Genomic DNA, 21,961 nt, shown 5'->3' with positions numbered 1-21,961 from the left:
CGCCAGAGCCAGAGTTGAAGGAAGCCGGCGTGAAAAAGATGGCAGTGGGCTGTCCACTGTCCCACGGACCCGCCCATGCTGTCTGCTATGGACAGTTGGTGAGAGCAGCCATCATTGTCCAGGCAGGAGCGTGCATGAGCCCACAGCGGAGAATTGAATCCAAAAGGTATTCTCTGGCAAGAGCAGCGCATGCACAGCTTTCGCCAGGCGAGACCTAATAAAAAAAAGGAGGGTGAGACAGGGAGAGGAGCAAAGGACGCTCTTAGAGGAGCAGATAGGTGATGGGTAAGCAGCAATCATGGAAGAGAGCAAAAAAGCACACTCCCTTGGAGAGCTAAAAGAAAAAGTACTTCTTTGAACAGGAACAGTAGAAGTATGCAATTCATCTAAACAAAAGTATGCTAAAGATGTTTTGCTCCACATGAGGGACACATATAAGAGGAAGCAAAATAATTGAATGAGAAGCAAACAAATGAGATTAGCTAGAAAGCCAACCAATGATTATGCAATGGTATGGCTCAAAGCCTGTTATAAGAATTGTTATTGCCCACATCAGATCTTTCAATAGCTAAAGCAGTATATAGGCAGGAACTAAGAATACATAAGAGAAACATCTTCATCAACGCATGTAGGCTTTTTTTTTTTTAAATGGAGTAATACAAAAGATCAAGTTACTTGTGATTACATGGTAATTCAATTCTCATTTTATGTCGATCAAAGTCTCCTCACTTATCGCGTTAAATTGAGTGGCCACTAACACAACGGAAGCACAAATACCTTAAACAAAGTACAATGGTGACCAGAAACAGTTGGTAGTCTTTATTGTAGTGAAAAATACTTTATTGAAATATTCTTTATAGGCGTGGTACGTCTAAGAGCAGGAATTTGGAATACTAAGGGTATGGGAACTTAAGTTAAAAACTCACACTTAGCAAGTCACATAAACCAATGGGCAAATACATTGCTGTAATTATGTATTCACACTTTAGAAATATAAAAATGCATATTTATTGATATTAGTAAGGCTCCCTGTTTTTACTGATTTTTACAGCTAAATACAGACAGAAAACCATTTATTTTCTTGTCTATATTTATTTTTAAATGTGGATAAAAACGAAATTTAGGTGCTTTGAGTGATTTTAAATACACTTTGCCATGGCTGCCAGTCTAATAACTGTGAGGATTGATAGGTTAAAAAAGAAAGGAATTTTAGTAGAGAGGCTTAAACAGCAGTAGCTATGCACTAGGCCTGGGCGGTAAATTCCATTCTGCTCGCGGAATTTGGGTAATTTCACGGAGAACGCGAAATTGACCAAAATTCTGCGTTCCGCGACTTCGCAAATTTTTTTGTTGTTCGTGTTCCCAAAATGCGTGTTCGCAAGATATTCCCTCCCCCCCCCCCCCCGAGCACGCAAATGGCGATTGCGAACAGGAAAAAAGCATCGCGAACAAGCAATTCCGCATGTTCGTGGAATTTCTGCGTGTTTGCTGAGATTTGTGTAACGCGATTACGCATATTCCGCCCACCCCTACTATGCACAAGGCTGATACTGTAATCTGCATATTTTCATATAAGTGCATTGATTTATCTTCTGCTGGTGTTCATATCACTTAAACCTGGCAGGCATTCAAGCATGACTGCATATTTATTGGTTAAATAAATGTGGAAATATCTGGGTGGCAGTAGCATTCTGATTTCATGTTGTCTAGATGAAGGCACACTCTGGTCCCAGGCTGTTGTGACAGCTCGTATAGGGTTGTCGTAGAAGACTAATAACCAAATATAATTGCAGATGGTAAGGGAGAACTAAACTCAAATGTCCACCTAGACTGCTGTTTTGTGAAGCATGAGATGAAGTATTTTCGCTTGTATTAGCCAACAGATCTATGCACATTGAAATCTTTCATTTTGTGGTTACACTATGGATGACTTGCAGGACCATTTAATCAATCCGGGAACTACATTCTTGTGAGAAACAACTGCTAATTTAGAAGATACTTTTCTCTATCCAAAAATAGCACTGGGTGCAACCGACCCTAACCACTGAGTATGCAGGTGTTCACTCGATTAATGCGAACCAAAATACTCCAAGCAACATCTTACAGCTGCAATTATTTGAATTTTTGGCACAAGCGTTCTATCCAAAGAACCTTACACACTACAAGTCTTGCAAACTCTTTAATCACACATCACTTTCTTTAAAATTCGAGCGGCAAACATTCATTGCGTTTAAATAACTTTAAAAACAGCATAATAAAGAATCCAGTATTCCAAAACTATTTAATTACTGAATATTTATTTATTTAGTCTGGTATAACCTATATTGGGTGCTCTACACCATTTTTATTTTATCATACATAGTTGGGCTCATCTGTTCAACAAAATGGTTACTTACAAAGTGGATTATGTACAAAATGAGTAATACACAAAATTAAACAGGTGGGTGGACAAGGACCCCAAAGACGTAAAAAAGGAAAAATGTACATACTTTAGATACATCAATAGGCATTTCAGCAAACATTATGAGCAGGTGAATAGCTTGTATTAGCTGCAAATATGCAGCGAATCCTTGATCAGCTATTTTGAGGAAGATTCCCTCCTCATAGGAGTTTAAATTGTGGACTCCACTTTAACGGCCAATCAAATAGATACTAGATTGTCACTTAATGATAACAACCAACAATGTATTGCACATGGAAGCAAAGAGGCAAGACAGCAAATGGCAAGTATCAGAAAAAAAAACGTTGACACTCAGTTGTAAAAGTTCAATTATAAACACCCAATAATTCTTCCCAACGAAAAAAAGAGTAGGCAGTCTCTACCAAAAAACATCAAAAAATGGCTGTTAGAAACATTTAGTAAAAAACAACAAACTATTTGAACTACTGTGAATAATGGTCAAAGCATATAGGTGTTTCTGGAAGTCTATAATTCGGAGTTTTTAATTAAGTACAAACTCAACTACAAAGTGGTGCTTTTATACAAATGACAGGTGTGCCCAAATTAATGATTTACCAAAAACTGGGCTGTCCAAACCGGACAGGTCAAAGGGCAGAGATCAGACTAAGTGCGATATTCAGGTCCTCCAGGTCAGACACTGAGCACAAAACTAACAACCATGTCCCATTAAAAAGCATTTATTATGGAAACGCAGCAAGGAACATCTAAAGCTACTCCCTTAGACTATGAAGCATGTATAGAAAGAATATTTAGGACTGGGAACAAGAACGAGCAATTGGAATTTCTCGTTGGTAAATTATGAGACAATTAGAGTTCTACCCAAAAGTAGGTGTCTTCAACCAGTCGAAGACAAACCACCAGTAGCTCATTGGCACCTTCACAATAGCTCACAGCCATGAGCTCTTTTTAAAAGAAGAAAATCGCAGGGTTGATTATTTTATGTTATGTTATGTTATTATCATTTATTTTGCGCACAGATGCTCCAGCTAAGGAGCGTCCTGGCGCAAGGAAAAGGTGAACATAACACAACGCAAAAGGAAACAGAAAAGTGCAGAAGTAAGTATAAAAGAAATTAAAACAAGTGAGTTTTCACGGCCCTACGGAATGCTAATAGATCCTCTAGCAGGCGGATTTCCAAAGGAAGGGAGTTCCAGAGATCCGCAGCTCTCACACGGAAAGAGCGACCGCCCATCCGGCTAAGCCTGAAACGCCGGATTACCGCAAGAGATTGCCCAAGAGATCTGAGAGAGCGAGTCGGGACATAGGCGGATAAAAGATTGAGGATCTCAGGTGCCGATCCTTTTAAAATTTTAAAAGCAAGGCTGAGGGCCTTAAAGTGGATTCGACTTTTGATCGGTAACCAATGTAGTGACCGCAGAGTATTGGAAATGGGACAGGACCTCGGCAGACCCACCACTGCTCTCGCAGCCACGTTCTGCACGCGCTGCAAGCGAAAGATCTCAGATTGGTTAACTCCCAGCAGGAGCGAGCTGGCATAGTCCAGCCGGGAGATAATCGTCGCTTGGATAACCACCTGTCTCGTCGGAGCGTCAAAAAATTTGAGCACAGGCCTTAGCCCACGCAGGACCCCGAAACAGCATGCCGCCACTCTCTTAGTGTGGGTAGTGAAGCAAAGGTTGTGATCTAGCCACACTCCCAGGTTTCTAAGTTCCATCACTGGTGTAGGAGCCGGCCCTAGCTCCAGAGGCCACCAGGCGTCCCCCCAGCGATCCGCTCCCCTTCCAACGATTATCACCTCAGTTTTTTTCGCGTTCAGCTGGAGACAGTTGTTATTCATCCAGCTGGCCACCTCTCTCAGTCCATCTCGGAACCTGGGGGCATCCTGTTCGGCATCCCCGCTGATCGTGACCGCTAGCTGCGTGTCGTCGGCATACGAGACCATGGTTAGGCCCCATTGCCTGGCGACATCAGCCAGCGGCCGCATGTACAGATTGAAAAGCGTGGGACTCAGCGAGGAGCCCTGAGGGACCCCCAGGTCCAGCTGATGGAATTTGGACTGAAAAGGAGGGGTGGCAACGCAGAAGGAGCGATCACTAAGGAAGGAACGGAACCACTGCAGGGCAGAGCCACAGATGCCAATGTCCTCCAGGCGGTGCAGAAGGATGCGATGGGACACCGTGTTAAAGGCAGCGCTAAGGTCTAACAAAATAAGCGCTGCCGTTTGACCTGCATCCAACACACTCCGAAGATGTTCTACCATTGCCAGAAGGGCGGTCTCCGTGCTGTGACCAGCACGGAACCCATTCTGCATAGGGTCGAGGACATTGGCCCGGGCCATATGCTCGGATAAAGCCAGGTTGACGTGAGCCTCCATGACTTTGGCCGGCCAGGGAAGCAATGAAATCGGGCAGTAGTTTTCCGGTTTTAAAGGATCCAATGATGGTTTTATCAGGATCGGGGAAACCACCGCCTGCTTCCACTTGGCAGGAACCGTACCTGAAGTCAAGGAAAAGTTAATCAGCGAACACACTACAGTACGCCCCTGAAAAGAGGAATCTCTAAAGAGGGCAGGTCTGAGCGGGTCCGCAGGAGAACCGGACTTGACTCGTTGTGCCAGCTTGACAAACCCATCCCAGGAAAGAGTAGGGAGAGAGTGTAAAGCCGGGCAGCTGCGAGGGCCAATCAGAGGAATGAGAATTAGACTTAATGGAAGGCGGTGTTCATTTTACATTATCTTCAGGCTGAAGGTAGCAGGGCTGGAGTCAGATTTATGACCCAGAGCACCTAGGTGAAGAACTGAAGCTCTGGGGTATTTAACTCTTAAATAAGTCCTTGTCAACTCAATATAAGAGTGTGAGAAAAAAATTATGTTTCTGAATGCTTTTAAATGGTAGAAAATTCAAATGGAAAGTTAACTTAATGATTAAGTTAAATGATTTTAAAGTTCTGTCATTTCAAAGTGTCACACTTACAAACAGCAGGCCTCTTGTTCTAATTGGCCAGTAGACAGTGTGTCATATTTATAACAGAAAAATACAGTCCTCATTTTGAAATGGGAAAATTTTAAAGTGAAGAAAAATATTTCTGTGAAACATTAAGTCTTAATATTTTCTCTACTCTCAAGTAAGCCAATTAAGACAATGTTTATGAAGCATGTTTCTTCACTTTAAATTCCACCCATTTAAACATATGGCTGTATTTTTCGATTATAAATATGGCTGGCATCTTGTCTTCAAGCTATTGGGGAGAAATTTAAAGAGCAGAAAAATGTTCCATATCATGGACATTTTTGCAGAACGTTTTCTGCACTTTAAATTTCTCTCATTTAAAAATATGGCCACATTTTTGTATTATACAAGTAACAGTTCCACATATGACGAAAAAGGTATTCCAGTGCCAAAAGTACATGACACAGCTCTCATTTACCCATACACATTTATCCCATTCATATGCACATATGTTCATACATTCCCAAATACCACGCTTTCACTGACACATGGTAGCCTTGTTGTAGTGACTCTAGTAAAAAAGTATTTTGTTCAAACCATGGTATCTGGTTCTATGGACCTTAGGCTTAAAGCCAATGGAGGTGGGTGTGAGGGTATCTGGCCACAATGCACAAGTTGTTTAGCCTTCAGTTCCTCTTGATGACAACTTTGCTGATAAGAGGTAGCTCTCACTAAAGAAAAGGTTGGAGACCCCTACCCTAGAGAAAATTAACTTGAATGCTTTGAAAGAGCGAGTATTTTGGAGTTAAGAGGAAAAGGTTAACAAAATGGTAAGGACTGTTTTCACCAACGTAATCCTGCTTGTTATGGCACTTCTGGGTCTGTGCAAAAACATCATTTAAAGAAGGCAAAATATGCCTATTTAGTTACAACAGCAATAAGGTGCAATGCATTGGGTAAACAATGACTTCAACGACTGGTAGCATGAAGAAAATAAAGACTTGCAATAAAGCAAGATGAAAAACTGAAGCACAAAACTCTGAACCTTCTGTTTAGATGACATCCTGTCAACAAACATTTGAGGCCACACAATTCATGCAAGATTCAGTTGTGCCTTACACTGCTTCGCTGTAGAAAGCATCTGGACGAATATTATATTCTGAACTCATCTCTAATTATGTTTGTACAGCCTAGGATAGATTATCAATACTATGCAGAATCTAGCCATATCGCACAGTAATACATTTCGGGGATACAGTCCAAGAACTAGAACTTTCCCACTTAGACATTAGTGATGCCTGCTCATTGAAAGTGCCCAAATCACCCACTCCCCCAATCAAAGGGAGTATCACCACAACACAATTGTTCACCTCATACAATGCAGTTAACAACATTTCTCCATCTCCTTTACAAAAACAATCTAACATCTTTAGCGGCTCAACAATAGAAAGCCAAGACGTTACTGAATTGAAATCAAGAAATGCTAATATATGCTCACAATATATATGAATCTAGCTCTCCAAAAAAACTCCATCCATCATAACTAAGGCGTCCACCAACAAGAGCCAGCCAGGGCCCTTGGCTAAACCGCCCCTAAAAACGTATCCGAACTTCAGAAGGTAATATAACACAATAGCTTTGGCACTAATGTCAAATTCAAATAAGCAGCAAAAATCTTATTTATAGACACTCCAGTAGAAGAATCTTGGGCCGCTTCACAAACTTTGCTGCTGATAGATGTGTGGGTTGTATTAAAATGTGACTGGGAATATGGAACACCAAATACACCTCCGGTGCTCGTCACATATTGTACATGACTCCACAATTAAATAATCGGCCTAGTATATGACACTAGCATTTTTTAAAGTATTATTTTACTGCTAAAACATCTGCTTGGGTTGTTTAAAGTAGTCACTACCATTTCCAAGTCAAAATAGTGACACTCAGTTATTCCCTTTGGCAAAATTGAAGCCTTACTTACGCCCCATGCATATATAAATGAATGAGCTTATTTTCTCAAGATTAGATTTGATATTGCATCGATTTAGTAGACAGTGTCTGAATATTCTCCTAAGAGCTTCATCCATTTGGAGATGCCGATCTTGAATTTGACAGTACGCTAGTGAGATCTCACTATTTAAGTGTACCCTCAAGCTTTCCAAAAATACTCTTGATGTACACTTGTGGCCCATTTAACTTGTTTGTTACCCAGGGAAGAGGCTAATGGGATCAATCCAAGGATAAGCATTTCGTTTGGAGATCTTTGGTACATCACTTCACATATAGCCAACATCATTCAATCTTTATTTCGGTCACTTGGACCCTTAAAGATGCACATCAGAAAATTAAAACATCGCGGAGTACATAATTAAAATAGAAAAACATAAAAACATTCCATTTATCAATGTTCATAAAAAGTACTAATGCAAAGTGAGAGATGGACTGCTAAAAACCAGAAAAAATACTGTTGGCATACTTTAAAATTTTGTTTGTGATCTATTCAGGTTTATAAATATCAATACAGTAGACTTTTTAAAGTGTCGGTGCCGGCTCGATATGCATAAGGAATACTAGTGCAAGAATGAGAATCAAACCGTAAAAGACAAAATAAAAGCACAGATAGCATGCTTGGTAAAATTAGTTGCAATCCATTCAAATTTAAAAGTCAATACAGTACATATTTAAAGGGCCGGTGCCAGCTCATTGACAAGTTTCGCCATATAGTGAGAGCGCTTATGCCATATCGCAGTCAAAAATGTGGCTACTGCAAACACAATTGGAGGGGATAAGTCCGTCTTGAGTATTCTGAGGGCTGAGATACATTGCTTACAGCCTAAATTGTTAAGAAGAGGGGCAAGCCAATACTTTTTGGGTTTATGGTACGCATTACAGAAAAACAGGACATGTATGCTTGTTACAGGAGGGCTGAGACCAGGCACTTGTGAATGCTCTTAGAGGGAGGGTGCCGTACCTCCACTGCAAGTATAGCTTCCTGGTTAGGGCGGGGCAGATTCCATCAAGAATCGGTTCCAAGTGGTAGGCATCTTTGAATTGAGTACGTTAGAGACCCCATCCGTTCATTCCCTAGCAATTTGTTTAATTTAAAAGAATAATAAACCTTTGTTAATTCTTTGCGAGAGATCTTACTGCAAGCATTTTCTGGCTCTGACGATAATTCAGGTTTTCCCATACTTGCGAAAGACTTTTTTATATAGTTCAGCCAGGGGATTTTCGCGGGATGTAATAAACTTAAAATCTCCGCTAGTTCCAGCCTTCAGCTCATAAGCTCTGGGGTGGACCACAGTCGACGCCAGAATGTCAGTGGTTTTAAACCCAGTTCTTCGCCGATAGATTTGAGGCCCAAGTCTAGTCTGAGGGGTAACAGCGGGGTACTTGGGGGCAGGGCTACGATTTGTCTAATGAACCTGTTTTCCATAATCACTAGATTTTGGGCAGATGTGTGCCCCCACAGTTCCCCTCCATATGTGACTGGCCCCTCGCGTGCATTTTATAAATTTTGCGCAGAGGCGCAAGGGGTTTAAAAGTCGACCTCTTTGTTAGCCTGCAGATGCCCCCCGGTAACTGGACCAGTTTCAGATTTGACTTGGTCTGGTGTGTGTCCCAGGTCATTTTCTGATTGAAGGTCACCCCTAAATACTCAAATGTATGAACCCTCTCTAGCCTCAAGGGGTCTATAGTTGGGTTCGGGCACGTGGTGGGCTGAAGATCATGAATTTGGTCTTAAGAGCATTGATCTCCAGCCCCCTCAGCCCACAGAATGCCATGAAGCCGTCCAGCACGCGTTGTATCCCCATTGGGGATTTGGACAGCAGCAAGGTGTCATCTGCAAACATGGTTGCAGGCACCCTGCTGCCGTTGAGCCTTGGGGCATCTATGTCCTTGATTTTGGTCAGGTGCTCGATTACCCCGTTGACAAAGAGGCAGAACAGGGTCGGTGCGAGCACACAACCCTGTCTTACCCCTCTGGCAACGGGGAATCTTGCCGAGAGGAGCCCATGCTTTCCACACCCAATGCGTGCGTAGTTGTCCTGGTGAAGTCTCATCAGTGTGTTTAGAAGGGCGGATGGGATACCCATCTCTCCTAGCACCGTCCACAGCTTGTCCCGTGGTACCAAGTCGAATGCGGCTCGCAAGTCCACAAAGACCGTATATAGGCTGCCCCCTCGATTGTTACGGTTTTCCAGAAAAGTAGGTTGAAATGGAAGATCTGGTCCATTGTTGAGATGTTCTTTCTGAAACCCGCCTGATAAGGGCTCAGGATGGAGAACTCCTCGACCCAATCCTGAAGACGATCTAATATCAGCCTCCCGAATAGCTTTTGGGCCACATCGATGAGGCTGATTGGCCTGTAGTTGGCTGGGAGCAGAGGTGAGCCCTTCTTAAATATGGGGACAATCACTGCGCCCAGCCAAGTACAAGGAACCTCCATACCCTTCAAGACGGCATTGAAGATCGTCAAAAGGTACGGGGCCCACACATCAGGCTCTTGCTTATAGAGATCGCCTGGGAGGCCATCCAATCCTGGTGCCTTGCCCGGTGACAGTCCAGATATTGCAACCCGCACCTCTCCCTCAGTGAAGAGAACCACTTCTAGCTGTGTGGCCATTATTGGGAATGGATCAGATGGCTCCCCGCCCTTGTCCAGAGTGAACCCCGAGTAAAGCGACTGAAAGTGCTCTTCCCAAACCTCAGGTGAGATGTTTGGTTCTAAGGCCGGGAGCGGCTTTCAGAGCCCGAGTTTACTATCTTCTAAAATTTGCGGGAGTCCCTAACTGCCAGTGTGGTACCAAGACTCTCCCATTTATCCTGTTCCCAGTCCCTCTTTGCGTGGGTTATCAGCTGTTTGTATTCCCTTCTCCTTGCTTGAGTGATGGCACTATCTTTGCCTTGCTTTATGGATTTAAATAGCTCTACTTTAGCCTTTCGGCAGGTAACATTGAACCAAGATGGATGGTGTCTCGATGTAGCTTTGGCTTTCCCTGAAGTAAATAAAACTTCAGCCATAGTCTTAATTAGATCCTCGTGGATAGGTCCAAGTTTGGTGTGAATGTCGGGGGCCTCGGGTTGCTCCATTAATGCTCTCACCTTTTCGAATGTGGGGATAACACAGTGATATAACTTTGAGATCAGATCAGGATTATTAGCTAGTTTCTCCCACCTCACTCTTCGTCTATTGTTAGCTAGGGTCAGCCCTAAACCAGCTACGTCTGCACTGCCAAGGGAGTCCAGGCTCCAGGGGGAGGAACCACTGTGGGAGGTACCGACCACATCACATCCTAGTCAGTTGTTGTTTCATCTAGAAGTCCTGTAAGTGGCTCAAAGTGGCAGCTCAGGTCACCCCCAACCACAAAGGGTGTGCATTTATCAATCTCATCAAGGAAGGAGGAGAGTTCATCGATGGTATTTGATTTCCTAGTTATATTCACTGGCCTGGAATAAACGTTTACCAATGCCAGTTTGGTAAAGTTAGGCCATTCCTAAAGGACGTCCTGGGATTCTGTGTTTTGAGATGTAGCTTTGCAGCCCAAGTGGGATGCCACCCAGATCGCCAAACCTCCCGATGGGCGCCCTTTGCCCTCCCCATCGAGCAGGGATTGAAAATGTAGCAAAAACTGGGCGGGTAAACTCCTCTCTCGCCCAAGTCTCCTGGAACATACAGATTTCTTTAGACTCTATAAAGGAGGACCAGTCTGGGCAGTCGAGCTTATTGCCCAGACCAGCCATGTTCCAAGACAAGATCTTTAGTGGGGCTGTATAAGATTTAGAGACAGTACTTGGCATAGCCCCCTGGCCTGTTGGGCTATCCGACAATGGAGTATTGGGTTTCGAAACTCTATGTAAGCCTGAAGGTTTTGTATTCCTAAGTGGTAGTTCATCTATGTCCTGCTGGGACTCTTTTCCACTTTCAAGCCCTATACATGGTTTTATCCCAGGTATGTCTGCAATGGCACGGCCTACAGGAGCGGTAGATTCAGCTTGCTCGCCCCTGGGCCGGTGGAGAGCCCCCCCCCCCCCCCCCTATCGAATGGTGATGTCAATCATTTATATCAAGCCCACTGAACATATTATGAGTCGTGAGGTTCATGGAGTGATAATCATTGGAACAATGGGCGACTCCTCTCCCCCTACTTCCCCAGCCTCTCCCTGGCCTGGGCACTCTATCCCATCCCTCCTCTTCCTGGCTAATGCGCCTAGGCTGGTAGAAAAAGGATAATGGTAGGGACTGGATGGATGTCCCTTGATCTTGATACGGCCACCCACATATATGGGCAGCAGTCCCGGGATCCCTAAAATTAATCAGGACACAATCATCACTAATCGATGTTCTTGTTGGGCCTATCCATGGTACTCTTCTGACCATAATAACCTCGCTCACTATTCCCACAGAAAGGGGTCTATTTCGTGTGAGCCAATCAACCACCTTGTTTTTTAATGAGGCTACAGATTCCTTACTTTGTGGGTTTAACTCTGGTATACCCATTAGGATGACTACATAGGGGCTAGCCTCGGGAGGGAGGTGTGCTGGCAGAATCTTTACTGGTTTGTCTCCCACTCCCTGATTACAGATGGTATTAGAGTCGATGGTATTGACACCCACCCCTTGGTTGGGACGAAGAATTGCAGGGATGGTAATAGATTGCTGCAATGGTGTAGTGATTGGCACTGTTCTTGCTTCATTAGTGATCGGTGCCTTGTCATCCCTCTTGCTAATGTTGGATTGCAACCCTCCCCCGCTGCCTTTTTTGTCCACTTTAGAGCCATTATTTGATTGCGCCTGGAACACCAAATACACCTCCGGTGCTCGTCACATATTGTACATGACTCCACAATCAAATAATCGGCCTAGTATATGACACTAGCATTTTTAGGTCCCGCTGCATTCGTTTCTGGTAAGCCCCCTCTCTTTGGTGTTAACTTTCGGAAAGCGACGCGTGTTCAGCTCCGCCCCCTCACTTCTTGATTGCACGGCCGCTAGGCCGTGCCTCCCCTACTCTCCTCCCCCCTCCTCCTCCTACTCTCCTCCCCTGCCTGCCGTGTCGCACCTCTCCCCGCTCCGCCCCCTCCCCTGCCCGCCGTGTCGCAGAACACAGAAGCTTGTTTCCACTGGGGACTTGTTTCACTGCGATCATTCTGGTGAGTGTTTCACTTGCTAGAGAGCACTGCCACTGTGTGTAATAACCGATCATTGGGTTAAATGATTAAATTGGGGTAAGTGACTGTGGCAAAGAATTGCACAAAATGTGTAAAACACACATTTGTTATGTTGGATTGCTCAGTGAGTTAATGCTTTTGGTGCAGCAAGTCGTATTTAACCCACAGGCCATGGATTACACTCGGGTAAAATGTCTGAGATCTTTGTGTGGCGTAACATTTAAATTGCCTATGAGGACCTCCCCTAGCGCTTACGTCACTCTGGCTCCTTGGATGGAGTGGCAACCGAGATCGGCAGTACACACACATTCTCTTCTACCCGTATGTCGAACCTTCTTCGGGAACTTGTAGTCGTGGTACCGATATCTATGCGTTTTTTTCCTCCCGTCAGATATCTCCCGCTGCATTCGTTTCTGGTAAGCCCCCTCTCTTTGGTGTTAACTTTCGGAAAGCGACGCGTGTTCTGTGATTAAGCGGCAGCGTCATACATCCAAGTTCAACAGAGTTCTCGATGTATTGCAGTAAACTGTTTGCATTTTTGACCCAATCATTGGCTGTTAATGCTACTTTACGTATGCGCGACAATAGTACTTTATTCTATTACTTTGGCGTGTAGCAGCTCCCAAAGCAAGGTTTTTTGTTGGATAAATGGCGCGGCTCATGGATATCATTCAGACGGGGTTGCATCAGACGCTGAAATTGATTCCCGAACATGTTATGATTTCTGCTGTAGTAAGAATGACGTGAAGACTGGTTTGTTCGACGTCAGTGCTCAGCGCATTGACATGCTGCTGATACAAAGAAAGTTGATTGGTTTCCAGCGGGGTATTTGGGTGTAGTTTTTACTTACCAATTTAACATATCCGTTAAAAGAGAGCAATTGTGTGTCGGCCATGCCATCCTTATTTATTTATAAAGTTTTATATAGCGCGAACAAGATTTTTACCTGTTCTCTCTGATTGGTTGGTTTACTTTGAACTTTATACACTGCCGAAGTACAGTCGGATCACATGATAGTCCAAGTATTAACACCACTACAGGGGACAACCCTTTTCATGTAGTGTTTTATACAATTAGTACGAATACTAGTCAAATAACTTTGGTTTGCCTGTAATCGTACAGCCACAGTGTTGCAGACATATGGGCCCTCAGATTGAAAATAATATTTTACTGACGTTTACAGTAAAACCACGGTTGCACTAAGGGTGGAAGACTGATGGACTACATGTGAAACGTAGCCCAGTGGTATGATGCTAGTGTGCAGACTTTCATAGTAATTTAACTTTAGACTTAGTTGAATATTCCCAGTCCAAGGTGAACACACAGCATTGCTCCCACAAGAAACCCATGGGTTCTTGCGTGCATATTAATCAATTGAATTGGGCATTTGCTTAGTATTTTCTTTAGTCTTCAACATGACTGGAGCAAATCTTCCATCCAAGCCCTAACAAATATAGATTTTTGTAATGTATTAAAATGTATGACATTTTGCTTGTTTCTGAACTGTGCTGTGCTGGACTCTATTGTTTTAATTTTAACAATCATTGGTCACTACTGGGGAATGATTTTCAACAAAATGAGAGTAGAGGCACCACAGCGACTATCACAATCATGAATGAAAGAGCTTGCGCAAAGCCCAGGTCTCTGTGTAGCATGTTCTTTGCCTATGTGACACTTTCTTGTGAGTAAAGCAAGGCAACAAGCAGTAGTAGTTGAACAACTCTTTGAATTGTCTATTACTGTATCTAAACATATCACACACATCAATTAACAAATGCTTAAAACTAGCCGCCCTATTGGCAGTGCTAATGATTGTTAACAGTAGCAGTTCACTGGGTAATAATTGTTTTGTTGTGAATAATTAGAAATGGAAAGACAACAGCCTTGTGAACAATAACAAGAATCTTCAAACAAGTGCTGAACCTTCCAAAAACCTAATCCCCCGCTCAAATATGACCTGAGTTTGGTCTCCAAGATCACCGAGCGTGCTATTATAAATTACAAGAACTTTTATTTCAGTATTAATTATTTTAAAAAATTAAAAGACATTTGTATTTGTTAGATGAATACATCTAAGTCACGTACATACAAAACATGTTGCATTACAAATGGTATAGGTGTCACATTTGAAAAAGTTTAAAGTATTGGCATTGTAAATGACAAAGCTATTAATTTGGCTATTTTCAAGACCAACACATAAAAAAAAAATTAATTTACAAAACCAATAGCTCCAACTTTTCTAATGCGAGACATATTGCATTTCCAATGCTTGTTAAAAGTATTATTTTACTGTTAAAACATCTGCTTGGGTTGTTTAAAGTAGTCACTGCCATTTCCATGTCAAAATAGTGACACTCAGTTATTCCCTTTGGCAAAATTGAAGCCTTACTTACGCCCCCATGCATATATACATTAATGAGCTTATTTTCTCAAGATTAGATTTGATATTGCATCGATTTAGTAGACAGTGTCTGAATATTCTCCTAAGAGCTTCGTCTATTTGGAGATGCTGATCTTGAATTTGACAGTACGCTAGTGAGATCTCACTATTTAAGTGTACCCTCAAGCTTTCCAAAAATACTCTTGATGTACACTTGTGACTCATTTAATTTGTTTGTTACCCAGGGAAGAGGCTAATAGGATGAATCCAAAGATAAGCATTTTCTTTGGAGATCTTTGGTACATCACTTCACATATAACACTGCTTTTAAAGCGGGTTGTGCCCTAAGTATATACATTTAATTTGCATACATTTGAACCCATTCTGTAACCTGTCAGGGTACTGACCAGTCAACCCCAAATTATGTAGTATCTACTCAAAATAGCCTTTCAAACCAATTACAAATGTTGCACTGTGAAAATGGGCACCTTTCAGCTTCTAGACCACCCAGAAGTTAATTATCAATGCACTACTGAAAATCTTCCTAAGCGCCAACCTTATCAATTCCACGCATATCCCAATTTCCTAATGATTACAGTAACATACCAGCACCCGTTTAGCCCCTCAGTAACACAGTTTACCAACCATGCACCTATCTTTAAACTATTCAACTGGTTTGCAAGTATTTTGCTCATTTTGGTACCTAAAGCGTTGCTCGAGTCTAAAGAGTTCACATCCATTCTTCTGCCAGGATCGTGCTGTGCCGCTGCGAACATACTCAAGCACGTTAAACTGGCTTCTTTCTCCCTTGTAAATCATAATTCTGCGGCTCCTCTAGACCTAGCTTCAATATATTTGAGTTCTAGTTAGTATATAAGCTGTTCAATCACTTTTTCCACAGCTAATATCCTGCTGAATGAGCTACGATTGCTATCATTAACCTTACACAAAATGTTAGGAAATAGAACTGCAGTCTCTGAGTTACATTCTTTCTTCTTCTAGAACACTCCTCCTGCAGCAATAAAAGGAACAGTCTTTAGTAATTCGACTTTCCATTCTCCAAGTGCAATTAATATCATAAAAAAGACTATATACTATTCTTATGGTTTTTCCAACGTAAGGCATTTTCCAAATGCAGATTTTCTTCCTTTTTTTAAAAAAATAAAGGAGCTTAAACGCAGGGGGGGGCTTGTATTGCTTAATTGATCAAGGACTTCTAGCTCCACATTTATGAGTTATGTCTTTAAGTAAACTGTTAATGGAGAGAAATATAATGAGAACAATAACGATAAAGATTACATAACTTGACAGGAGTCAGAGCTACCACCGTGATCTAGCCTGGACATCCACCGTCCGTGCACTCAGAAACCAAAAGTAAAACAAATGGGTCGATACACAGGGACTGGCTTTTGATATTTCAGAATGTGCGAGTAGGAAAACAAACATTGCCTGTCCATCATCTTCGGTGAGATGTTAAAACCATGCTTGCAAACACACAATAAAGCTGCTTTACTCATAACACGTTTAGGAGAGTATAATCGTTCAATGTTCCGATCTGTTTACTGTACTGTTAAAACATTTCCAGAGTACTGTTATTGGTGAACCGCGTGAGAAAAAAACATGCCAAGAATGAGTGTGAGGAGTTATGAAAATACATCAAATGCCCATCTCACTTGGTGACAATAGGCTGGTTGGAGTGCTGCGGGGGCGTGGTGGAGGATTTATGGCTGGGGCAGTTAGCCGAGTTAGCATGCGCAAGTTTCTAGAGTGGGCAGGTATGTGACACCCCACAGAGTGGTCCTGTCATTACCGAGGGGATCACACGCCCGAAAGATGACTGCAAGTGGGCTCTAGCCTCCTCACATCACGCTACAGTGCAGAGTACCAGGTCAGACTGCCTTCAAGGGCCTAGAGGGAAAACAGTATTACGGAAGCCAGGAGGTGGACGTTAGGAAACCGAAAACTGATGCTCTGCGCGGGTCGCGAACACTGCAGCGAAAGTATAAACAATTTAGGGGAACGCACTCGTGTAGTCTCACACCCACCCTGCTCCATCCATCAGAGAACCAGGTAAACTGGAGAATTGAAACGGTGTATGTTGTCACGAATCAGGAAGCTGTATACATGTTCCACTAGTGACTGGTGACTGCCAAACCATGACACTCACCCACCCAAACTAGACTTCATAAGGAAGCCCGGGAGACCATGATACGGGAGAAAGGGCCCACGCCATAGCGCGCCTAACGGAGAACTGAGCGGGAGTGCTGGTGCCGTTCTCAACATGTCCTGGAAGCAAACAACATTTCCATCACCCATCCTCGGTCCGCAGAGACAGTCTAGGCCCCGTACAACAGGCAAAGGACGCCACTGACCTGGGAGGCCAATCATTCCAGCTCCGCTGATACTGTCTGGTGCCGCTGCTGCTCAACCGAGATCCCGGGGCTCTGCGGCTCATTACCTTCCCCGACACGGCATGGCCCGCAGCCGAAGCCCAGCCTTCAGAGCACCGCCGGGCGGAGGACACAGCAAGTACTGGCGACGGGGAAGAAACGTCCCGCGGCAGCCGTGTGTGTCTCTGTAGCCAACACAGGCGGACGGAGCACAGGCATGGAAATAGAAAGAGGACTGTGTGCTCTCAGGACCTCCGTAGCCTATCCCAAGCCGCCATTTTAGGAAGACTCAACGCAGTGTAGACCGATGAGAAGGTAGAAAACAAAAATAGTAATCTTCAAAATATAATCAACATTATTTGTAATATTAAAAAACTGTTGTAGCATCGTATTGTATTAAAATTCATTAAACTCTATCATAAGGATGTATTACGTTACCTACTTCTACCTATAATAGGGTTTGAATATGTTAACATTTAAGTTAACCCTATTTCTAAATTGTCAACACTTGTTATTTGTTCCATCTAGTTTTCCGTCAACGACTGTCTTCCTGTCACATGAAGCACTTGTCTATGATAATATGGCCGCCAGGTTTACGCGTAGTCGCTAAATACCTAGTGCAGACCTTAATTTGTTGTCTCTTTTTTACCTCGACACTAGCACCCGCCTCCTTCGTGCTTCCTGTCAGTCCCTAAAGCTTCCGACTCTATTCTGTGACACGCTAGCAGAGAAATACATGGTGGAGTGTTGGAAGAGAGTAGATATATTGCCAGTCCGGTTAAAGGCAAAGGTGGGATTCAGGTGCACTTGGCTAGTTTAGTCGGTGGCAATTAGTTAGGTGTTCGGGTGCCATGAAAGACTTTAGGTGTTTTCTATTTTGCGATATGTTATGTTATTTTAATTTGTGGAGCGCCCAGCTACTGGGTAGAGTGTCCCGGCTCTAGGCAGTGGGGGAACAAACAGACGGGCAGCAGGTTTAGCTGTTAAAAAGGCAGGTTTTTAATTTTCTCTTGAATATATCCAGGCTGTGTGTAAGCTGGAGTTCAGGTGAGAGTCTATTCCCCAAAAATTGTCCTAGATAGCAAAAGGATCTCCCACCTATTCTGATGCGACCAATGCGGGGTACCGTTGCCAGGAACGCCGAAGAAGAGCGAAGGGTGCGAGCAGGGGTGTATATGCTGAATCTCATTGAGATAGGATGCACCCGCCCTGTGCATGAGGATCATGGCCTTAAAGATCACCCTGTTTTTCACCGGGAGCCAGTGAAGGTCCCTCAGGTGAGGGGTCATGTGGGATCTAGGAGGGTGTCTCAGTAGCATTCTTGCTTCAGAGTTCTGAACCACCTGTAGTCTGTTAAGGAGATAGTCGGGGAGATCGAGGTACAGAGCATTCCCATTGTCAAGTCTTGACGTAATCAGGGCCTGCACTACCTTTCTGCCTGCAGACTTAGATAGCAGAGGTAGACATTTTTTCAGCCTGCGAAGCACTCTGAAGCATGACCCAACTGGGGCTTGAATCTGCGGTATGATGGAGTGGGAGCGGTTTATTTTGGTCCCAAGATTCTTCTATAAGGTCAGACTAGTTTGAGCGAGTGCTTTAAATAGAAATAGCAAACATGTCAATAGACCAGATTCAGCCGGGAAATTCACGATTTTTAAAGCAAACAAAATTGCTTTATTTTGTCTGTCTTGCCTAAAATTGCCTCTGCTTCAATAGAAAGTCAATGGGAGACATATATTCTCCCGATTATTTTCTTTTACATTTCCCACTTTACTCGTCTAAAATGCTGGCTTAAATGAAATATACAAGTGTTGATACTCGCTATCGATAGTACCTGCTTGCTCCTGAGAAGTGTCAGTACTATCCCATTAAAAGTACAGTGAGAAGTACAGGTACCCTCCTTTTAAAAGTGCTGTGTTATGTAAGGATGCCACAGGAACAACAAGCTATGCAGACTCCTTTATTCAAGTACATGTTAGAAAGAGCCCAGCACGTCTTTCCACATCAGAAGTCCTGCTGTAACTAGCCAATTCCCACTTCTCCTTAACATTCCCATATTCCAATAAAAACAACAACCACATGCTGACACAGGTATGAGTTTGTGCAGCGCATGGTAGTTTAAAGATAAACGTAATACATCTTCCCCGTTTATACACAATAAACACATAAACCTATCCTTAAATGCTAAATACACCTTTGGGTATGTCCTGGGAAACTATAAACACATGACATGAGCATAACAATTTGCACACTTGTGATTTACTTTATTACTCCACATAATCCATCAAATTTGCTGTATGTTTACTTCCCCTCTTGGCTCTAACAATAGATCGTTCTTCCTTACTAGCATCCACCTGCACCGCTTCCTCACGTGCTCAAATTGTTCTCTCAACACCCACACTTCATTCTCCTTCACTCTGCCCCCTACACTCATCCAGACAGCTCCAACCACTTTCTTCTTTTCTTCCTCCATCTCCATTCTAACTTCTTCCATTGTACCTCACAACTCTGCTACAATTCCCTACACATCCGTCACTCAGTTTGTCAGAATTTCTATAAACCTCTAGGACACTTAATGGGTCAGAATACTTACTCTCACCCTTCTTCACTCTCCATGGCAACTATACTCGTACCACATCTCCCTGCTTTACTACCACTACCTTATTGCCCTTCATTCTATCAGTATAGCCCTTCTATTTACCCTGTGCCATCACAATATCCTCTCTTACAACCTCAGGAGACCACTGCTGTAAAGGAGATTGAGCCACCCAACCTTGGTTGTTTTCATAAAAGGCACTCTCCCTCTCCTAATAGAGAAAGGGCTATTCCCAGTTATAGAGGGTGTGGTATGATACATCCAAACTGTCCTTTAAATACAAGTCACCCAGTTCAACCTTTTGCTACTCTGCAACTACAAGGTTCCTTTAATACAGTGGTTGAACCTCTCAACTTCACCGTTACCACTGGGATGGTAAACCAAAGTGACTTTGTGTTAAATTCCATTGCGACACAAGAACCCATCCATTCATTCACTTCTAAACTGAACCTCATTGTCTGTAAGGACCTTCTTCGTTAGCCGTTATCTCAGAAAAATGTAATCTAGGGACCATACCACATTCTCTGCATTGGCATTAACAAATGCCACCTCTGGCCACTTTAAAAAATAATCAATAGCTACTAAGGCATACCAAGAATCTTCGCCTTCAATAGGTCCCATGATGTCCACCCTTTGCACCTCCCAAGGCATTTCTGGACAAGGTACAGGACACAATTGGGGTTTTAACTGCACCTTTTACTTATCCGCATCCATGCATAAATCACAATCCTTGGCAATTCTCTCAATTTTGGCATCAATGCCAGGCCCCCAATAATTCTCTTTAATCCTCCTTTTACTTTTGACGATACCTAAATGTCCATCGTAGCACAGCTTTATGACAGACTCCCTCATTTCCTTTGGGGAAACAGCTTTCACCCCTGTCATAACATTCTCTTGTATAATAGTTAGTTCACTCCTCACCTTTCCAAAAGCCCTTCAACCATCACCCAACACTTTCTTTTCTGGCCAGTTTTCCATGATAAATCTCTTCACCTTCTCCAAGGTGTCATTCTGTTCTCTTGAACATGAAACAGCGGTGGGATCATGTTCTGCAAAGGCAAACAAAACCACCCAGGAAAGGACAGATACATCACTTTTGGATCTAGTCGTCCCATTGCAATCTCAGCAAAGTATGAAAGAGAAGGTAACCGCACCAAGCACTCAAGGGGGCAAAATTGCCATCCAACTAGGAAATGCTCCAAACCATCCAGCCAACATAAGCCCTGTGCCAAGTCCAGAAGCCCAGGCTCCAGAAATAGGAGAAGCACCAGCTACAGAGCCAACAACAAACTTACCCCAAGATACAATACCACAGAACAACATGATTTCTTGGATAGGAGCAATATCCTACGTCTTTTCAAACATCTGGCCTCCCTGGAACACATTTAATCAGAAGACCTGGAATGGGTCAGATTATTGAGACTACGCAGGAATACTCATGGTGACTCAACTCTGGTGGGTCTGAAGATAAAGAGTTTTCAACAAGCGGTACTGGATGACTCACAAAGCTCGCTGAGTGGGGCATAGATGCCCAGCTTCCTCCGCAATCAAAATATCTGCATGTCCTTGCCGAGAATAAAGGGGACAAGGTCTCCAGTCCATCTTGCGTGAGACCAACAGTTTTTGAGCCCATAGCAGCAGTCAGATCGGCCCCAAGGCCTCCACTGGTATCAGGATCACATGCCGCAACAACAACCAGATCATACACTCCAGCCCCCTTGCCTCAGCTCGAACAGAAGTATCAAGATAGCAGAAGCATTACTCCTAACACTCAGGGCAATAGGCCCGGCCAGGTGGACGTAAGGGATGCAAACCCAACCCGGCAGCAACTGACCCTAATTTCATGGAACATAGCAGCGATAAGAAAGATCGCAAAAGTAGAAACACCTGAGGAGTTTCTAGAGAAGGGATATATACTATCCCCCAGATTCCTCAATCACCCAATCTGCGTATTCCAAATAGCGAAAAATACAGAATCGCTATTTAGAATTCGCAGATTGGGATGCATCATCAAAATCGCAAATAAAGTGCGATTCGCAACCGCCCGCAATC

At 43.4% G+C, this 21,961-nt stretch overlaps 1 protein-coding gene across 1 annotated transcript in view; it reads right to left on the bottom strand.

The window, feature by feature from the left end:
• Nucleotides 1–17,526, bottom strand: part of SMG1 (SMG1 nonsense mediated mRNA decay associated PI3K related kinase) — a 1,828,328-nt gene extending 1,810,802 nt beyond the window's left edge. The window contains exon 1 of the mRNA XM_086940872.1: nucleotides 17,296–17,526. Coding sequence (XP_086796998.1) covers nucleotides 17,296–17,378 — 83 coding nt within the window. The 5' untranslated portion in view covers nucleotides 17,379–17,526. The remainder of the gene's footprint in view (nucleotides 1–17,295) is intronic.
• Nucleotides 17,527–21,961: the final 4,435 nt, after the last annotated feature.

Source organism: Lissotriton vulgaris, chromosome 10, assembly GCF_964263255.1.
Source record: "Lissotriton vulgaris chromosome 10, aLisVul1.2, whole genome shotgun sequence".
Taxonomy (NCBI): Eukaryota; Metazoa; Chordata; class Amphibia; order Caudata; family Salamandridae; genus Lissotriton; species Lissotriton vulgaris.
This window is presented reverse-complemented; position numbering and strand designations above follow the sequence as displayed.